At 37.2% G+C, this 20777-nt stretch overlaps 1 protein-coding gene across 4 annotated transcripts in view; it reads right to left on the reverse strand.

Moving 5' to 3' along the window:
• pibf1 (progesterone immunomodulatory binding factor 1) overlaps window positions 1-20777 on the reverse strand; it is a 55449-nt gene that overhangs the window by 23972 nt on the left and 10700 nt on the right. For all 4 annotated transcript variants that reach the window (XM_079615761.1, XM_079615764.1, XM_079615762.1 and 1 more), the window contains 7 exons: window positions 18623-18804; window positions 18177-18302; window positions 14656-14754; window positions 7857-8022; window positions 6453-6603; window positions 2099-2189; window positions 1882-1984 (listed from right to left, as the gene is read on the reverse strand). In XM_079615761.1, the coding sequence (XP_079471887.1) occupies window positions 1882-1984; window positions 2099-2189; window positions 6453-6603; window positions 7857-8022; window positions 14656-14754; window positions 18177-18302; window positions 18623-18804 (918 nt within the window). The remainder of the gene's footprint in view (window positions 1-1881; window positions 1985-2098; window positions 2190-6452; window positions 6604-7856; window positions 8023-14655; window positions 14755-18176; window positions 18303-18622; window positions 18805-20777) is intronic.

Here is a 20777-nt window from a genome sequence, read left to right on the forward strand (position 1 = left end):
AGCTTCTGACCAAGGCTTCATTTCAACATTAGTTTTACTTGATCTTAGAATGCTGTGTTCAACAATACTGATCATGATAGATCAATTACAAAATTACACTGGTATTTAGTGACAGGCATTAAGGTGTTTTAGATCATACCAATCTGACTATTACAATTTTGTTTATTTAAACAAGGAATTATTAAAACTAACGTCAGTAAATTATGGAGTGCCGCATGGGTCTGTTTTAGGCCCTCTGCTATTTTCAATGTACATGCCCCTTGGTAATATTATTAAAAAACATGGAATTAGTTTCCACTGTTATGCTGATGATACTCAGTTATACATTTTATCACGACCAGGTAAAATCTCAAAATTATCCAAGTTGACACAGTGTGTGTTAAAGATATGAAATATTGGATGACCAGTCATTTTCTTCTATTAAATTCGGATAAGATGGGAGGTATTACTTATTGGAGCAAAAACGACAATGGTTTAGCTACTGTGTATTTAACTAATCTTCTTTCGCCCTACAATCCATCACGGTCTTTAAAGGGATAGTTCACCCAAAAATAAAAATTGTGTCATCATGTACTCACCCTTATGTTGTTCCAAACAATGTGTTTATTTCTTCTGTTTAACACAGAAGGAGATATTTTTAAAAAATGTGATAACCAAACATTTGACGGTAGCCATTGACTTCCATAGTATTTTTAACGGATATCGTCATTCTTTAAAATATCTTCTTTTGTGAAACTCATACAGGTTTGGAACAACTTGAGGGCGAGTAAGTGATGACAAAATTTGACTTTACCTATACCTTTAAGGTCACAAAACTCTGGACTTTTGGTAGTACTTGGGATATTTAAGTCAAGAGAGTCAGACTTGTGACCCGAAGGTCACGGGTTCGAGTCTCAGTACTGTCAGGAAATGTAGGTAGCGCTCTCTTCCACTCTCATTACTGAGGTGCCCTTGAGAGAGGCACCAGCAAAAAAAAAACAAGTCTGCCCTCTGCTCGGGGTGCATTTTTGTGGGTATTCAATACTCACTGCTGTGTGTGTGCACTTGGATGGGTGAAGTGCATAGCACAAATTTAGAGTATGGGACACCATAATTGGCTACATGTCACTAAAACAAAAGGTAGCCTTTCTGATAATTATTGGGGCTCAGACACTCTCCCAGTTTAAAGAGATATCTTTAGCCAAGCAATCACATGTGTGTGTTATGTATAGCTGCTATGCTAATTATTTTCCATTTGCTTTTCTGTTTCTACCTTGGTATGCCCATCCTGAGGTAACTAGAGATTACCCCAGCTCCAGTTTGGATCCAGCCTCTTACAAGGACTTCAGATGAAGTCAAATCTGAAACAACATATTTTCCAGAAAATGTTCCCAATATTGTAATCATTATGATCACAAATTGTAACGATTGCTTTAACGAGCTCATTGTTTTTGCCTGTAATTAATTCACGTGCATCAATCTCTCTCGCACTACCTTATCTCTGTGTCTGATTCAAAGTGGGCAGAATGCTAGATCTAACGAGCTGTAACTGACAAAAATAACTACTGTAATTTGTTATCCTTGTGGTCAAATATTGCACTGCAAACATCAGTAACCACTTTCTAATGGCAAATTACCATGGTATAGGCGGGATAATACATGGCAACATATTTGAATGGACTCTGTTTCGCGTCGGGTGGTTCTTTGCCTCTACGTTGTACATTAAAACCGTTTAAATATTTATATATATATATATATATATATATATATATATATATATATATATATATATATACACACAAAAATGCTTTTTACTGCCAAATGTTTTACTCCCACCCACCCAGGTACTGTATGTGTACATGTGTGTCTATGCATTCTTGTCAAAAGAGTGAAATGCAGCACCTCTTCAGAGATCTGGCCGCTGTGCGCCGTATGTCTTTCCAGGTCTCTCCTAAGCAGCGTATTCTGTTTCTCCAGCTGCAGAACCCTACGTGCCAAGTGAACACTACACACACACATTCAGAAACCTATGATTAGAGTCACGCAGACATAAAAACAGTCAGTAAACACAAAGATGAGCTTCTGGTTTTCAAAGACGAGTGACCTCTTCAGACTTCACCTTTGCTTCAGTCTTCTCTTAGCAGTTGTTGGAATGTTTGCACCATAACCATATGAAAACAGCACCCTCTCTGCCTCATCTTCATTTTCAACTACAAAAAAGGAGGAAAAAAGTATGTTTAAGAGCAAGTTTGACTAGACCACCCAACTAGCATCATTGCCAGAAGGGAGAGCACTAATAGGACTATAAACAGTTGTCTATCTTTTCTTACAATACATACTGTGTAGGAAAGTTTATGTAGACATGAAAAACGGTGAAGTAATGTTTAAAGAGATAGATGAGAATGATGTATAGAGACTCAAGAGCAAGTTTATATAACCAATTCAACATAAAGGTCAATAACAAACAAGAATAGCCAAAAATCTTGTACCAATTTCCTAGAAATGTACTCTCTGTATTCAATATTGGTTTCGAAAAACGTTTACACCACTTTCAAATTATTATTTCTTTAAACGAATGCCTTTAAAAAATGTCATGTGCTGTAACCATCAGGCAAAATAAGTAATTTTTCCTTACACACTGAATACATGGGAGTGTCCTAATTTTTCAGGGTAAAACGTTGTGTGTATTTATACATAAAAAAGCTAAAACTATATGATATTTTAAGAAACTTATTGACCTTAAGAATAACGATCTGAAAAGGTTCTATCTATATCGTTTCTTGCTTTTTCAGCATGTTGGTAGAACCAAAATAAGGTTATTATAAATAACAAAATTGCTTCACTACATTTAAAACAAAATATATAATAATAATAATAATAAGTAAAAAGGTTGGCAGTGTGTGTGCATGATTCAGGGATTCAGAAGTTAAGATGAAAATGAACACAGAATGAACAAAAACACATTTCTAATCCAAGAGGAAGAAATATTAGTATAATGCTTTCCAAAATAATAAGTGAAATCGGAGACACAACATTACACACTTTCCTAATGTTGTACCAGGCAGGAATCAAACCCACAATCTTTAGATCACATGCCAGTTGCTTATTGCAGTGCACCATTTGGAAGACCAGCTTCAGTAGTTCAGTTGACAATTAACTCAAAATTAAGATTTTTTTCTATATAAATGCATCACATGTTAGATTTATTAAGCTCAGATACAATCATGTTGTAGTGGTGTCAGAATTCTGAGTGAACGACATCATTCCCTCCATTCGTTCACTAATTTTACCCATAATCCTCTCTGAATTTGACTGTGCATTCCATAGATATACATAATAAAGGCTAGATGACTTACGGCGGAGTCTCTAACATCATCACCTGGTGGCCATCTTGTCACAGGCAAGCTTTTTGGTGGGCTCTGTGGTACCTGATGTAAGGTGAGTGATCTGCACGAACACAAATACTCTTATCTCGCTGAAGTCTTGACGGATTTACAAACGGTTTGGTTTCTTACAAACGTTAGTAACGTGGCTATAATTGCTTCAACATGTTGAAATATATAATATTATAGTTATTCATAAGTATGCAGTGTCATAGTACATCTCTGACGTTTATAACAAACCAACCCGTTTGAAAATCGGTAGAAAATTGAGCAAGTTATGGTTATTTAAAATGTACATGCACCATTAAAACACAATGTTACGAGTGAGCGAGCTGACTGTGACAAGATGGCCGCCAGGTGCGGACGTCGACCTCCATTGGCCAGCAGCACGGACGAGACATCTAGCCATTATTATGTATTTCTATGGTAAATTCGATGTACACTTGCTGAAGCACTATTCCCCACAATCCAATGCGTAGAGGACTGAGCGCGCATGAAAGTGCGGGAGCGAGCAAGTGTAAACCAGAGATTACTTTTACAGCTTTCTTATTTCTGCTTTAACATTTATTTCATGCTATAGTTTCAGTCCCCCCCCCCCCCCTCTCTTTTATTAATCATTACTTGAATAAAACATTTATCACCATAAATCATAAGCACTGTCTCAGAACAAGCTGTTCTCAGAATCAATGCAATGTGACGTAGAATTGCACAAGCCCCGCCCACGACTGTTGATTGACACTGCAGTTTGAGCATAGACCCCCCTGTGAGCTGGACACAGTCCGCCATTGTTTCGACGCTGGAGCAGCTGTAGAATGTCTCTGAAAGCGATTGAGGTGTTTGGTTTTTTGGATGTTAGAATAAACATATAGCAGTCTTCATTTACTCTCGTTGTTACTCGAGGATTGATCTGTACAACTGCTCTCGTGATCCAGCTTACAGTCTCCGGAGCGACAGGACTAACGTTACTGATCACGGCAGAAATGAAAGTGAGAGCGAGCACTTTATGACAGCTCGAGCTCATCGAGTCGTTTTACAGATATACAGTTTACCAGTTTATAAAGCACCCACTGAAATGGTGTGTATATATTTATATATACCAAACAGTAGTCTGTACCCATTGACTTCCATAGTAGGAAAAAAAAAATACTATGGAAGTCAATGGGTACAGACTACTGTTTGGTTACTGACATTCTTCAAAATATCTTTCTTTGTGTTCAGCAGAAGAAATAAATTAATACAGGTTTGAAACAACTTGAGGGTGAGTAAATGATGACAGAATTTTAATTTTAAAGTGAACTATCCCTTTAACTGTTAGTTGTAACGAGTGTTTTGTGTACTTCGCTGTGTAACGTTATGTTCCATGATAATGAAAGGGAGAGAGAGAGTTTATGGATAAGACTTAATGCGCACTTCTTATACTGTGTTTATTCTTACAGTGATTTTCTGCAGTAAAAGTAACGCTTCATCTTTTGTGTGATGTACAATAAACTTAATGGAACTTATCAGTATATTTTGGTCATCATTCAGACAAGGTCTACTACAGCAGGGTTGTATTAATAGTGGAGCAGATGGCATATAAGTTATAAACGTAATTAAAATAAACATACCTGTTCTATCTCTATTCAGCATATATTCTCTAGCTCTGTGGGCATTATTGTCCGAAACACCATTACTGTGAGTTTCTGTTTTGATATTATCTTTCTGTGAGATGAGATTGTCCTGGCTCGGAGTGCGAGCTGGTTAGGCTCCACCCCCTGTGCATGGAACCGCATCTCATTAACTTTTAAAGGAGACACACTAAAATGGTGCGTTTTTCTCAAGCCCCCAAAAATGACAATTTAAACATGCTGTAAAAAATTATCTGTGTGGTATTTTGAGCTAAAACTTCACATACACACTCTGGGGACATCAGAGACTTATTTTACATCTTGTGAAAAGGGGCATAATAGGTGCCCTTTAAGTTTGATCTATGTAGATTTGATAATGTTAAAAACTTGTTTTTAACTTGGGAGTTAAAAACCTGTTGTTAACCTGAGGGATTTTAAAACCTGGCTAGGCCAGCCTTTCACATCACCTCAACGTCAGCATATTCACTGACGTTTAGAAGAGGGTTGTTTAAGGACAAGGCCCTAAGGGCATTTTTTCAAACCATCATCAGGTTTGACATTATATGGCATGTTGAACATGCAAAACCAATGGAAAAAAAGACATGCAAGCTTGCGTGTTTATAAAAAAAAAAAACTATTACTACATTTTTGTGTTTTTTTCGCAGCCAAACTGTTTCACGAGTAGTCATAAAACAGAATCTTCACCAGCACTACTTTAACCACAGCTTTGACGTCTTTGAATCTACATGACCATATATGCAGAAATAAGACACTCATGTCAGAATTTAAAGGCCCCCTGAAATTTTAATTTGTTTTATCTTTTAGTATGAATGTTAGCCCTAATGTAGTTAGATGTAGTATAAGCTTGTGTGTTCCAAAACAATAAAAAAAAAATAGCATTTAGGAGATATACGGTGAGCACTCAAAACTTAGTCTCTCACTTCTGCTAAAACGGATCACAGATTTTTATGACATCACCACGGACTTCAGCTTCTCATCACATCTTCTGTCCAATCAAATGCTTTCTAGAATCTAAAGCGTCCTGCCCCCTATATGCTATAAATACCACCTGGCCAAAGCGATCGTTGACAGATGTGTGTTCGGTTGCTCAAACGTTGGTTAAGAATTAAAATGGCTAGAATTTATTCACACCTCTACAATTGAATCCAACATATCATCAGCGCTCGGATTCACTTCCATGGTGCTGTCAAGTACGACGTGCAGTCTGTGAGGTAAACTAAACGCTATTGGCTATTTGAAAAGGGGGAGGAGCCATTCAATATGTCCCGCCTTAGCCTTCTGTTTCAGTGGAAATTACGTCAACGCATCATACAAAGCTGCACGTTCCAAGGAACTTCAGTGGGTCTTTAAGAAAAATTTGGCCTCACAGACCATTTAATTTCAGTGGCAACCTTACTGATGCTCGGGTCTTATCTTATCTTTGGTCTTCAATATCAATGACTGAATCAGTCTCCTTTCTTACTCTCTGCAGCCTGCATGGTAACATCGTCCAGCTCCTTTTCCAAACGCTCGTATGTCTCCAGTCGTGCTTGCCTTTCAGAATTCTGGGCTTGCAGTTCTGTGATGCGTTTGTCTGATGATGTCTGAAGCCCGTAAAACTCTTTTGTTAGAACCTGCGTAAACAGATCAAGAGAAGGACAAAGATATAATGACAGAACTTGAGTAACAAGGGTGGTGTCATATCATGTTCAAATAGGCTTTATGATGCTGACAAATATGTGCAATCCTTATTTTATGAGGTTGGTATGGGGTTCAACCCTTGTCTGGTCTCCGAATGAGTTGAGAGTCAGTGTGGAGCTGATTACAAGAACACTATATTTCATATATAACATTGGAACAATCAAATCATTGGTAATAATTAAATAATACTGTAATATTTATGAAGTGATCAACCAAAAAAGACAATTCTATTATCATTTACCCTCATGTCATTCTAAATACTTTCTTCTCTCCGTAGAACACAGAGGGAGAAATGGTTGAAGAACGGACTGGCCTTTGAATTGGGATCCAAGATGCTGAGCATTAAAATGCTGGGTTAAAAAGAAGTCCTTATGACATATGACCATATGATCCCCCCCCACCCCCCTCTCTCTCTCTCCCACACCGCTTCTCACACTCACGTCCTCTCTCTGTAAGATAACAGCATTCTCAGAATAAAAGGCAAAAATGTCAAAAAATTAATCTTAAAAAATACAAAGGAATATCTCTTATATTTTAATTTTAAGTATAAAATATGGATATTCATGTTGAGATTTGATTACCAAAGATTATTTTTAAAAGGGTTATTGAATTATTCATGTTTTTAAAAGAATAACTATGAGTAATATGACAACAAAGGTAATCTTTATGTGGGAAAAATGGCTAAATATTAACATTAAAATATTAAAATCAACATTTTCACCACATCTTTTATGTTAAAAATAATTTAGACAATTAAATATATTTTATTGACTGAAGCAGATAAATAGATGTATAGCTTAAGAAGAGTTGGGAAAATTTGACATCAGTCACATGGACCTCTTTTATGGTACATTTATGATTCTTTCATGCAGCTTTTCATTCATAATTTTGGAGCTTGACAGCCCAGATCCCATTTACTTCACTATACAGTAAAGAGTGGTCAATAAATTCTCTTTTTGTGTTCCTTGGAAAAATGAAAGTCATGCAGGTTAGAAATGACATGACGGTGTTGTAGAAGATGACATAATGTTAAAATATTCCTTTAAGGAATTAACAAGCTTCAACTACTAAGCAATTGACAGGTTTTAACTTGCAGTGATGCAGTTAGGTTTTACGTGCATGGCATCTTTGCCATACAGATTTACCCAAAATTAAACATTTATTTATTTATTTTATAGAGCCTTGCCTCCAGTTTTTTCTGGTGTTTCTCACACTCATTTTGACAAAGGCTGAGGTTCCTGGCGGTCTCCTCCTGGACCATCTGGGAACGCTCCAACTCAAACTTTTTAAGCTTCACCTGGTTAAGCAGTTCTGCCACCCTGCTGTCTGAACCCAGCTGCAGCTGCCTGAACCTGGACACAAGCACAAACAGAGGATAGAAGTGCATCTGCATTCACCCATTCTACACACTGACCATCAGTGAAAACAGATTCTGCTAAATTATCCCATGTAAAGTTATTTTCAAATCAATATGACACATATAATTAAAAAAATGTTCAGTAAGATTTTAGAATGAAGTCTCTTATGCTCACCAAGGCATTATTTTTTACAAGGCATACACACTATTTGAATATGTTTTAAAATGTCATTTATTCCTGTGATGGCAGAGCTGCATTCTTAGCATTACTCCAGTCTTCAGTGTCACATGATCCTTCAGAAATCATTCCAATATGCGGATTTGCTGCTCAAAAAACATTTCTTATTATTATCAGTGTTAAAAGCAGTTGTGCTCCATATTTATGTGGAAACGTGATGCATTTCCTTCAGGATTCTTTGATTAATAGAACTTTTTTTTTTTAAAGCATTTAATTCAAATAGTCCTTACTGTCACTCAAATTGTGATTTCAATAAAATGGTAGGAAAAAACTGGATGGATATAATGTCTGCTGTAGCTCACCTTAGGCTAAGCTAAGCGATTGCTAAATGAAATGTGATGCCAAGCTTAGATGTGATCGCCTCTGACATGCTAAGTGTGTATTTCCTAGGGCAAAAAGTCACTGAAATCTGAAAGAAACTCCAGATCTCAACATGCCCAAACAGATTAAGTATCTGTTTGCATCCTCCAACATTAACAGCCAGGTCTTTGAGTGATTAAACCATTTTTACTGAATGTCAGAGAGCTCCAGGGGGTTTTGGTTGAAACTATAACCACGCCTATGAAGGGGCCAAACTGGCAGGTCAAGATTTTTCTTTTGTTTGAGCGTTGCATTCAGTCAAATGCAGGCAGTTTGATAAAGAACACAAAGGAAATGTAATCATCATGATGACCAACACCTATAGAAATAATTGTGACAAATTGTGCGTAATTGGACCACTCCTATCATACATTAGGGAGTAAGGCTGGATATTGTTAAGCTATTTATTGGCTTAAAGTATATTAGAGTTGTTTATTTACGTAAATTCAGGGAAAAAAAGGAAGGGTGAGGAGGCTGTCTGAACATTATGTTGTAAGGAGTGGTTGTCTTATTCATATATTTTATGATTTATTTATGTGCAAATGCATTCGACACAACTGAAAATAAAAATTTATTATTTTTCTCAGCATGACACAATGCAATGCAACACTCATTTCTACCCCCCCCCCCCTCAAAATTGTCAGCCCAAAATAGAGTCACTGGACAACATGTTCACGGACCGTAGACTTGACCTCTCAAGAGCAGGGTAAAGCAGCATCTGTCGTTTTTGCCCTCAATCGAGCTTCTCTGTGAATGCGAGCAATCTGTTCCCCGAGGCTGAAAAACGTGGGGTATGCCCAACAACTGTGTGCAGAGTATCTGCTGGTATGCAAGGCATGTGCCTGGAGCTCAGTGACACTGTAAGCTTCTCACATGGGCAAATAAGTGCTGACCACTCAGGAGAAAGGGGTGGGGCAACAACCTGCACTTCTAGACACCCTTATCAGCCACCTCATTTAAAGTCGTCATGACAACAAAATTGACCCCATTTAGTTCGTTAGTGCAGATTACTAGTCTTGCAGTGAACAATTAATCCGTGCAAGTTACCCTAATACACAGAAAAAAATGTGTTTATCGTGGTAATCTTTAATCAAAATCTGAACATTTGCTTCCGCTCTAGAATGGCGTTCCTTCTCTGATGCCGTCAGTTTGTAGCCTGGGAAAACCCAGACCACTCTCAGTTGTAACTGAGTAAGGGTCTGGCAAAGCTCCATAGACAATTCATTTCCACAGGGGCGTCACCAACGGACGTCGGATAGATCTAAAACCAATCAGAGTGATGAATGACATGACGTATGCAGAACGACGGAGAAACATCTCGAGACTCTCAGCAATTCTCTGTTTGTGTTAACGAAAATGACCATTTTAAATCGCTTGAAACAGACGCGATAGCTGATTCGAACGAGTGATGTTGTGATGTTCCACGGCGGCATCCATCTTTGTAATGTACAAAATCTGCGTCACCGTCTCTGCTCTGTCGTCATCGTGTAAAGCCCGCCCCAACGTTTCTGATTGGTGCCGCGATTTCGACGGATTGGAAATGGGTTTCAATGGGCTCTTTGCCAGACCCACTTGCAGAGCAAATCTAAATTTGCCGGAAGTGGTCTGGGTTTTCCCAGGCTAGTCAGTTTGACGGCTTGGGTAGAATATCTTTAACCACTCCCTTCTAACCGTCATGAGCCAGGGATGGAGAGGATGTGCGCTAAAATAAAACCTTGCTCTCTATTCTAGGGCTGATTAATCGCAATTAACATGGAAATTGCGCTTAACCGATTTGTATTATTGCGATTATGAAATCGCAAATGCTGCAATTATTTTTAAAGCCCAGCTTGTCAGTGGAGTACGTCTCTGTGGTCCGTAGTAAATGCTGCTCCATCTGAAAACTGCTAGTTTGAGTCGCTTATAACGTACATTTGAAAAAGCAACACGCGTCAAACATCTTAACAAACATGAGAAGCATTTATGAACCTCTAGTCCATCAAAAGACAACATTTAATAAATCAATCAAAGCATTTTAATCTTCTGTTTATTCAGCTACAGCAATAGTATGATGCCCACAGGCAGGGGTGCACATAACTTTTTCAGTGAGTTACTCAGGTGAGGACCAGGAGATGGTGTTTGGTACTCACCCCATATGTAGCGTGGCCACAGCTGTCAATCATGACGTCACATTTCCATTTTTATAGCATAAAATAACTAACTAAAACCAAACTTATAAAATAAAAATAAACGAACACTTAAATTTACATCAACGTGAAAAGAACGACCTAAAATGATAGATTTTTTTTTTATTTGAAGTGTTATTTGATTGTTCAGATATATGTATTTGTATAAATTAAATATAATTAATCCTTATTAAAGATATTAAAGAGCAGTGAATTTTCTCTTTTTATTTTGTTGTTTGATCAATATTAAGTGTACAGAAGGCATTAGGTTTATTACGCACTGTCACTTTAAGAGTGTGCACTGATGCACGGTACGTTCTGTAAAGACATAACCGACTGTGTTTACGTGAATACTCTCCAAAACGGACATTTAGACATAATGTTGTGTGTATTTGTCCATTCAGACGCGAAAGAGAGCTCGATTCAGTCATTGCGCGCAGCGTCTATGTGCGGGGCTGCACGCTTCGGGTCGTGTGTGTGTGTGTGTGTGTGTGTTCGCACAGAAAAACATACCGAATAAAGCTGTCTTTTGCGTCGTCACTCTTATTCAGATCTATCCATATGTCTGCTCTTCTCTTTCTCCCAGACGTTTACATTTTTTAACGATTTGAGACATGCATGAAGCGCATGCCGACTCGGTAGATCAGCAAGTTACAATTCAAATGTGCGCATCTTCCACAAACGCAAATCAGTTCTGACTGGATCACTTCCCCAATCGTCCCTCCCTTACATTTCCGTCTAGTTTTTATTCGTCATAGTGGTCGTCATTTAAAACAAGGTTTTTATTTAGTTATCGTCTCGTTTTCATCTGTGAAAAAATTTAATTAACACTGCCTAGGTTGCATTTTGGCGACAGTACGCAAAGGCGCGTAGTAACACAAGTGGCATTACGCATTCCTGATTTTTGTCGCGCATGCGTACCTGCGTACCAGTTATGTGCACCCCTGAACATAGGGATTTCCTGGAATGACATGCGTTGTCTACTTCTGTGGCGGGGCATATTTGGCGTTATTTTCTGCGTGAGCGCCCTCTGGCTTTCAGATGGAGCAGCATTTACTACCGATCAGCCGTGCTGCACTGACAAGCTGCGCAGAAAATAATCGCAGCCTTTGCCAAATCGCGTGCGGTTTCATTTCGATTAATCGTGCAGCCCTTCTCTAGTCAATATTCCATTTCACTTGGAAATACGTCACGACACTGAAGTAACGTCAGTTGCAACTTCTGGTTCACAGGGACAAAAAAAGGATGCATACTACGTAAAGATAACATAATAAAAAAATACAGAAAACAGCGAAAGAGGGGGGAAATTGTTAGTGGCAAAAAAGAAAAAGAGTGGCCAAAAACAAAGAAAAAAATTATTTAAATAATCGCAATATATTTAGTCATTTTGACAAACTGTTACCACCAAGCCCATTTTCAAATATTTAACACTTTTCCATCTGTATGGCTATTTTCATGGTAAAAACACAGGTAAAAAATATAATAAAGAATATCAAACCACTTATCAAAAAAAGTTAACCACTTAACATAACCAGGTTTCAGAAAAAAAAAATCTTTAGTATTTTATTTTAGTCTAGTCATGATTTTTTTGGTTTGAAAGAAATTATTGCATTTATACAGAAATGTATTAATAGCGATTTATAAATCCATTTATCAAAAGTAATGCATTTAAATTAAAAAGACATTTACATTGTTACAAAAAACTAAATGCCGTTCTTTTGAACTTTCTATTCATCAAATAATCCTGAATTTTTTCAAGGATAAACAAATGTTTCTCGAGCACCAAATCATCACATTTAAATGATTTCTGAAGGATCATGTGACCCTGAAGACTGGAGTAATGATGTTGAACATTCAGCTTTGACATCACAGGAATAAATTACATTTTAAAATATATTCAAATAGAAAGTAGTCTTTTTAAATTGTAATAATATCATCACAATATTACCATTTTCACTGTATTCTGATCAAATAAATGGAGCTGTGGTGAGCATAAAATACTTCTTTCAAAAACATTAAAAGAATCTTACTGGCCCCAAACTTTTTCCATTAGTGTACGCCTACACTAGCTCTACATTTCAAGTAATTTCTCAAACCTTTCTATGTTTTGGCTGCAGACATGCACCAGCAGAGTGTACCAAAATGGAAATACCCATCTTTTCTTGCCAGTTTAGCATGTTTTCTCACTCATGACATTTACCAATGCTGTTAAAACCAAAGCTCACATGTTAAATTAGCCTGTCAGAGAGGTTTCACTGAGCTGTGGTGACTCGCTGCTTATTTTTCTTCTACTTGTCTAACTATAATTCTAGTCATGTCTTAACTAGCCGCATGTTCTTGTTTTAGATCATCTATTTTCACAGTCATCTACCACAGCCCAGTGTCCAGAATCTGATACTGCTTTCCTTCAAGTGCAGGCCCTGATCACCACAGTGTAGACACACGGATTCAACTGCATTTCATCACAATGGAACGCTTAACAAAGGCATGTTCAGCACCTCTGTCACACTGGCTCTACAACCGTGGGAACAAGACTGTACAAGAAATTCCTCCCCAAGAACACAGGCTCCAAAAATAATTACATCTATCATAACCAGGAGCAAAACAATCCGCATATTTTAAAATCTTGGCTTCGATTGTTTACTTGTCATAGACAGGCAGAGAAGAACACTTTTAATTTTTTCTGGAGGCAGTAACAGAGGTTAAACATGTCTCCCTGTGACTTTAGAAGTCATGCACAGTACTTATTATTGTAATGTAGATGATCCTCACACTAAAAGACAAACATAACTACACCCACTTTTACTTACAGTGACAAAAATGGTGATGTCTGTCATCAGTTCAAGATTACTTGATTTGGCTTTGGAGGAATCCAGTCAAGCTTGAAATGTTTGACTCCAAGAAAAAACAAACAACACAAAAAAAGTCCTAAAGAAATGTCATTTTCACAGATTTACAAAGTGCATACAAAGGCTAGAACAGTGTTAAAGCCACATCCCATCACTGTTGTGTGTTTATTAATGTAAAGTCATTTTAAAGTGACCCGGTAATATTATTTAAGTATTTTGGGAGATTTACAATGCAGTTCAAATGTTTGGGGTCGGAAAGATTTTTGAAAGAATTCTCACCAAGGCTGCATTTATTTTATCAAACATCCCGTAAAATCAGAAGTTTTAGTTTTCAGTTATAGTTAAAAGTTAACATGTTATAATGTATTTTAAAATGTTCTTGTGATGGCAAAGCTGAATTTGTTTAGCATCATTACTCCAGTCTTCATTCAGAATCAGAAATCATTATAATATGCTGATTTGAGGCTCAAGAAACATTTCTTATCATCATCAACGTTGAAAATGGTTTTGCTGCTTAATATTTTTGTGGAAACTGTCTGTGAAACATTTTTTTCAGGATTTTTTAATTAATAAAAAGTTCAAAAGAACCGCATTTGTGAGGTATAGAAATGTTTGAAACATCAGAAATGTCTTTTCAGTCATGTTTGATCAATTTAATACAATTTCTTAAAATAAAAAAATCTTACTGACCCTAAACTTTTGCACGGTAGTTTACTCTGACATCACATTGAAACATATCAAGTAGTTGTCAATGCCTAATTTTGAATGACGTTTGAAATCCTGATTTCAAAATGCCCAGAAGGCAACCGCATCATTGCATCTGGTTTCACAAATTTACCAAAACTCATTCGGCCATCATGCTTCTTTCCACTGAACTATGAGTTGGCCAAGAATACATGAGTTATGAGTTGTACATGCATTTGCTCAATAGTTTTTCAAACACTCAATAAGTGTCAGAAAAAAATGATGACAGCTACAGACTGTCACGCATATGTGAGAGGTTTGTAAGAACTTACTGGTCTAAAAGTTGATCATATTTGGCTTGGGAATCTCTTTCTGCATTCAATGCTCTGTCTTTCTCAATGACAGCATTATCTCGGGTTTCACGAAGGTTCCTGAAAGATTAACAAACACATTTCCTGAAACAATACTGTACATTATGCAGCACAGGATTAAAGGATAATTCCGGTATTTAACACCTTGAGTCTATATTGTAGTTTGTTTTGGATGAACACATTTTTTTTGACAATGGTTCCTCTCTCGAGTTTTTGACTATAAAAGAATTAGCCATGGACCCATTTAACATTGGAGTCAATGGGCATGTCCGAAAATGTCATTAAAACAACCTTTAACATTAGTTTTCAAAACTGTGCAACTCACCGAGTGATTAGTGATGTTAGTTGATGTTCCAGAAACAAAAAGTGTTGCGAAATACAGTTTCTGTCGTGTTTTATTCGTCATTTTGTAAAATCCCATTGAATTCTGTTGAAGGACTGAGTGCTCGTTAATATAATGCGCTACCGGAAACGGAAAGGGGGCTGTTTACATTTGGTCGATGTAGTCTTTTTGCTCGCTTCCGTTTCTCATAAGGCTAGCGAGCAGAGCAACTGTGCTCCGGGAGAGTAAGCGAAATAAACAAACAAAACCTTGAAAATATTGAAAGACGTGACCACTGACCAGTGCAATATGAAGTTGAACTCGACTGTGACCGTGAGTGTCCCGCGAGACATAAACATCGGTTATCGCCATCAAGTGGTCGGGAGTGTGCTAACGCTTCAGATTCAAATATTGAGAGGAAGTTACACGGTTGTGAAGTGTCTAAAAAAATAGTTTCACTATAGCAAAATAAACGGATTGGAATCATATATTGCGACAATATATTGTTTATAATCATCAACGAACACCACTAACCACTCGGTGAGTTTAACAGTTTTGTAAACGAACATTATTGGCTGTTTTAATGACATTTTCGGACATGCCCATTGACTCCAATGTTAAATGGGTCCATGGCCAATTCTATTATAGTCAAAAACTCGAGAGAGGAACCATTGTCAAAAAAATGTTGTCCACCACTCTTGTTCATCCAAAACAAACTACAATATAGACTCAAGGTGTTAAATACCGGAATTATCCTTTAAGTTTGAAACAATATAAATCAAGAACTTTCATTACCTGTATTATTATTATTGTTTCCAGTTCCACTTTTTTCTGTATAATTTACAGAATGTGAATTTATTTTTTTTGCAGATATTTATACAGAAATTATAGTCACACAATAGGGGGGGAAAAATAGCTATGTTTACATGGACCTCTTTTATTTCAATCGGAATTAATTCATTCCAATTGATGAATCCGAACAGTGTTTACATGACCATAAAGTGATTGGATATTTAGCATAAAGTGATTGAGTTAATGTGTGCGTTTATATGTCAAGATTCAATTTGACACTGCGCGCACTGCACAAATATAATTTCCTGCTGTTGTGGTTGCTAACCATTCTCCTATATTGCTTATTTTCTTTGTTTTAAAGAGTAGACTTAATATTTATCTATTTTGGGTCCTGATTAGGAGACGACAATGAGCGTATGAACTGTTGTGCTGTGCTGCTTATATTTATCAAGCCGCAAAAACGCCCCTTCCCATGCCCAAAACAAGGTGTCTGTGGATGAGAGTCTGAAACAAGGACTAGTGGGACGTTGTCCTGCTCCACTTCACAGAAGATGAGAGGAAGGAGAATTTTAGAATGATACGACAGTCATTTATGACACTTCATTCAACAACAACAAAAAGTTTGTTTCAGGCGTCATACGTCATAATGACATTTCTACGTCATTGCACATACGCAGTATTTTCCAGTTTCGGATTTCGATCAAGTCCTCTCGATAGGATTAGAAAAGGTGCATTGACCACCCCTTACAATCCGAATGAAATTTTAATCAGGTTTGGCCAATTAATTCCAATTGAAATGGTTACATGTGCCAGGTTTACTGTGATACTAGTCCGATTACAATCGGATTATTAGGTTCCACATAAACAAAGCTAATGTGTCACACACTTAAATGTTGAGTGTCGATCTTTTGCACAGATGAACTGAAACAAAACATAAGACGCCAATTAATAGCAACAGAAAAGTATAATGTTGCTCTGTGTGAACAGACAGTGATAGTGTAGCAGTGCAAGACTTAAAAAAAAATAATGCAAGCATGCCGGCTTTTTTAAGACTGTAATCAGATATTGTTTAGTCATAACTACCATTTATTTATTTATTCATGTTTTCAATGATAAAACTATTTAGACTCTGGCCACTTAGCAGTGTCTGTCCTGGCACCCCTCTTACTTCACTAATGCTTAGTTGATTCGAAAATAGGGCTGTGCGATTAATCGTAATTGATTTCAATTTTGGCTTCCAAAGATTATGAAAACAAGATAATTGAGGTAAAACGATTATTGTACCGCTGCCGGTGTGCTTTCGTTACTCCCTAAGCCAAATTTGACATCAAAATCAGCCGAATAAATGAGGGCTGTAAAATGCAGTCTACTTTGATATTAAAAGTACATTAAGCCGCGAAAGAGACACTGTTCTCCAGGCGGCTTTCTGTGCGCGTGCTCCACGATGGAGTGGAATGTGCATAAGCTAAAGTATACTATTGATTCACGCATAGCATGATTCAAATAGCGTGACACAAACGTGTCAAAATGACATTTTGTCATTACAAGTATTCTCGTAAATACAGTTGGCTTAAGTGAACGTAAACAGTTGACAAAGAAAACGTGTATGTAACAGTATATATTGGATCTGTGCATTCCGTCTTAAAGTGACAGTAGCCCAATATTACTTATTCAGTCTGTGTCATTGATTTTAGTCAAACAACAAAAGAAAAAGATATAATCTCTCACTGCTCTTGAATGAATAACTTTTGCAGCTTTAATAAGGATTAATCTATATTTAATGTATACAGTGACGACTATGCAGTGTTATTTTACATTTGATTACTTTCTGCTGTAGGCTATAACTTATCTAAATGCTACTGTTAGTACATCGTCCTGAAAAAAATAAAGCACTGTTTATTTCATTTGTATTTTAGTTCTGTTGTGTTTATTTGTCCATTTTTGTTTGTTATTATGTTCTTGTCATAATCGAGCAGCCCTATTAGACAATATGATTCAGCACTGTAAAAGCGCACTAAATCCATATAGGATCCAGCATCTAGTTGCATTTTAAGGCAACTGAGCTTTACATGTGAGCCGTAGCTGTGAGAAGACCAAATGTTCACTATAAGTAGCTGATTTTATTAATTTCTTTAACTGGAGGCAAATATTCAGATTATAAAACATAGTATTTAGACTTTTTAACATATGAATTTCCAGTCATTCGTTATTATTACTGGACGAGGATTTAAAAAAAAAAACTTTTTTGAACAATTTATTATTTCTGAAATCACTATAAAAAGTATTTTGGAATTCCCTCACATTTCCAGGTATTTCATGGAGAAAGAATAGGATTTGTCCGATCTGATACATGAAGGCTTGCTCTCACCTGTTCTCTCTCTCATACATCTCTTTAGATGCCCTCTGCAGGCTCTCGATCTCATGACTGGTCTTCATTCGAATGCGCTCCAGTTCATCACGCAGTTTGTTTTCATACTCTGTCTTATAGTGATCTCTGGTGGAGGGATGCAAACAGTACAACTGTTACATTATAATGACATTATGACAATACATTATAAAGAAATGAGAAGAATGGATCTTGGATTTCTGCTGTAAATCCAAGTACCGGTATATTAAGATTCTTGAAAGGTTACGTAGTACCAGACCGGACCTGGCCCATTTCTTCATATTACGCAACCGTCTTACTACAGACCAATTCTATAATGTTCATAAAACAACTGAACTGAATAAACTGAAAAAATTTTAGTTAAGAGCAGGAAAAAATTAAGTAGGAAGCACCATCTTTTGTACATTATTTATCTAACGTACACATACCTAGAAGCAACATATTTTTCATAGGCATCTTCCCTGGCCTTCTTTGTGTCCTCAAGCTGGGTCTGCAGTCTGTCCAGACGGTCTTCTTGATGAGCACAGCGCACATTAAGCTCCATGTTCTGCTTATTTAGATATTCTTTGTCCTTCTGCATCAACGTTACAGACTGCTGCAAGGTAGCAACCTGCAGATGAAAAAAAAAAAGTAAGAGAAAGAGAAAACGTAAGCAACAGAAGAAGAACCTTTATGATAAATGGATTTATAGGTTGAGATTATAGACATCAGCTGATAAGTTGCCCGCTTTGCTAGTTTGCAGAAGTGTGCTGGTTACAAAATGTGTAAACTTGTTGTTTTCAAATACGTTGTATTAAAATATAAACACACATATACATATGTGAAGAGGGACTACAGGAGCCTGATCGAGACGGTACGCAGAACATCGCCTGAAGCAAAGATCGTCGTGTCTGGACCGCTTCCCACGTACCGACAAGGACAAGAAAGGTTCAGTAGATTGTTTGCACTAAATGAATGGTTGATGTCATGGTGTAATGAACAGAGACTGCTCTTTGTAAATAATTGGAATCTGTTTTGGGAGCGACCTAGGCTCTACCGTGCTGATGGCCTGCACCCCAGCAGAATCGGAGCGGCTGTTCTGTCGGACAACATCTCCAAGACGTTACACACCATATGACTAGTAAGTCAAAGTCCAAATCACATTCTTTGCTGTCCCAAATTAATTGATATAAGTACCAGTGTAGAACACTATATAGAAACAGTGTCTATTCCTCGTTTAGTGAGGCCAAACAATAAATCTACTGTAGGATCTAAGAAAAATCTAATTGTGATTAAACCAGAAAATCTCAATATTAGTGAACAAAAACAATTTCTAAAGCTAGGTCTTCTAAACATTAGATCGCTTACACCTAAGGCGGTTATTGTAAATGAAATGGTCACTGATAATAGCTTCGATGTACTCTGCCTTACTGAAACCTGGCTTAAACCAAATGATTATTTCGGTCTTAATGAGTCCACTCCACCAGGATACGGTTATAAGCATGAGCCCCGTCTGATTGGTCGTGGCGGCGGTGTTGCAACAATCTATAGAGATATTCTTAATGTTACTCAGAAAACAGGTCACAGGTTTAATTCGTTTGAAGTACTTGTTCTAAATGTCACGCTCCTAGATGTAAGAAAGAAATCCCTATTATCTCTAGCCTTGGCTACCGTATATAGACCGCCAGGGCCTTACGCTGATTTCCTAAAAGAGTTTGCAGATTTTCTCTCAGATCTATTGGTCAATGTCGATAAGGCAATAATTGTTGGAGATTTCAACATACACGTTGATAACACAAATGATGCGTTAGGAGCTGCGTTTACAGATTTATTAAACTCCTTTGGGGTCAAGCAAAACGTTAGTGGTCCCACTCATCGTCTTAATCATACTCTAGATTTAATTATATCATATGGAACCGATCCAACCGATATAGATATTATACCGCAAAGTGATGATGTCACTGATCATTACATGGTAACTTGCATACTACGTACGGCTGAAATGTGTCATGTTGCGCCACGTTATCGACCAGGCAGAACAATCCTTCCAACCACTATAGATAGATTCTTGAATAGCTTACCTGATCTATCTCCGCTCCTCAGTGAACCCAAACAAACAGATGAGCTAGAGGAAATGACTAGCAGTATGAGCACCATTTTCTCTAGTACATTAGAAACTGTTGCACCAATTAGACTAAAAAAGGTTAGAGAGAAAACTAAAGCACCATGGTACAACAGTGCTACGCATGTTATCAAGAGAGAAACTCGTAACTTAGAGCGCAAATGGAAACAAACTAATTTAGAGGTCTTTAGAATCGCGTGGAAAGACAGTATGTCACGTTATAAAAAGGCTCTAAAAGCAGCCAGGGCTGAGCATCTCCGCAAACTAATAGAAAATAACCAAAACAATCCAAGGTTTTTATTTAACACTGTGGCTAGATTAACAAATAAACAGACATCACCTGAACAAAATATTCCGTTACATTTTAATAGTAATGATTTCATGAATTTCTTCACTGAGAAAATAGAAAGCATCAGAAACACAATTGTAAATGTACAATCTTTGACAGCGTCTTATGATTCAGCCTCAATTATCGCCCCTCA

This window comes from Phoxinus phoxinus (assembly GCF_949152265.1).
Source record: "Phoxinus phoxinus genome assembly, chromosome: 6".
Taxonomy (NCBI): Eukaryota; Metazoa; Chordata; class Actinopteri; order Cypriniformes; family Leuciscidae; genus Phoxinus; species Phoxinus phoxinus.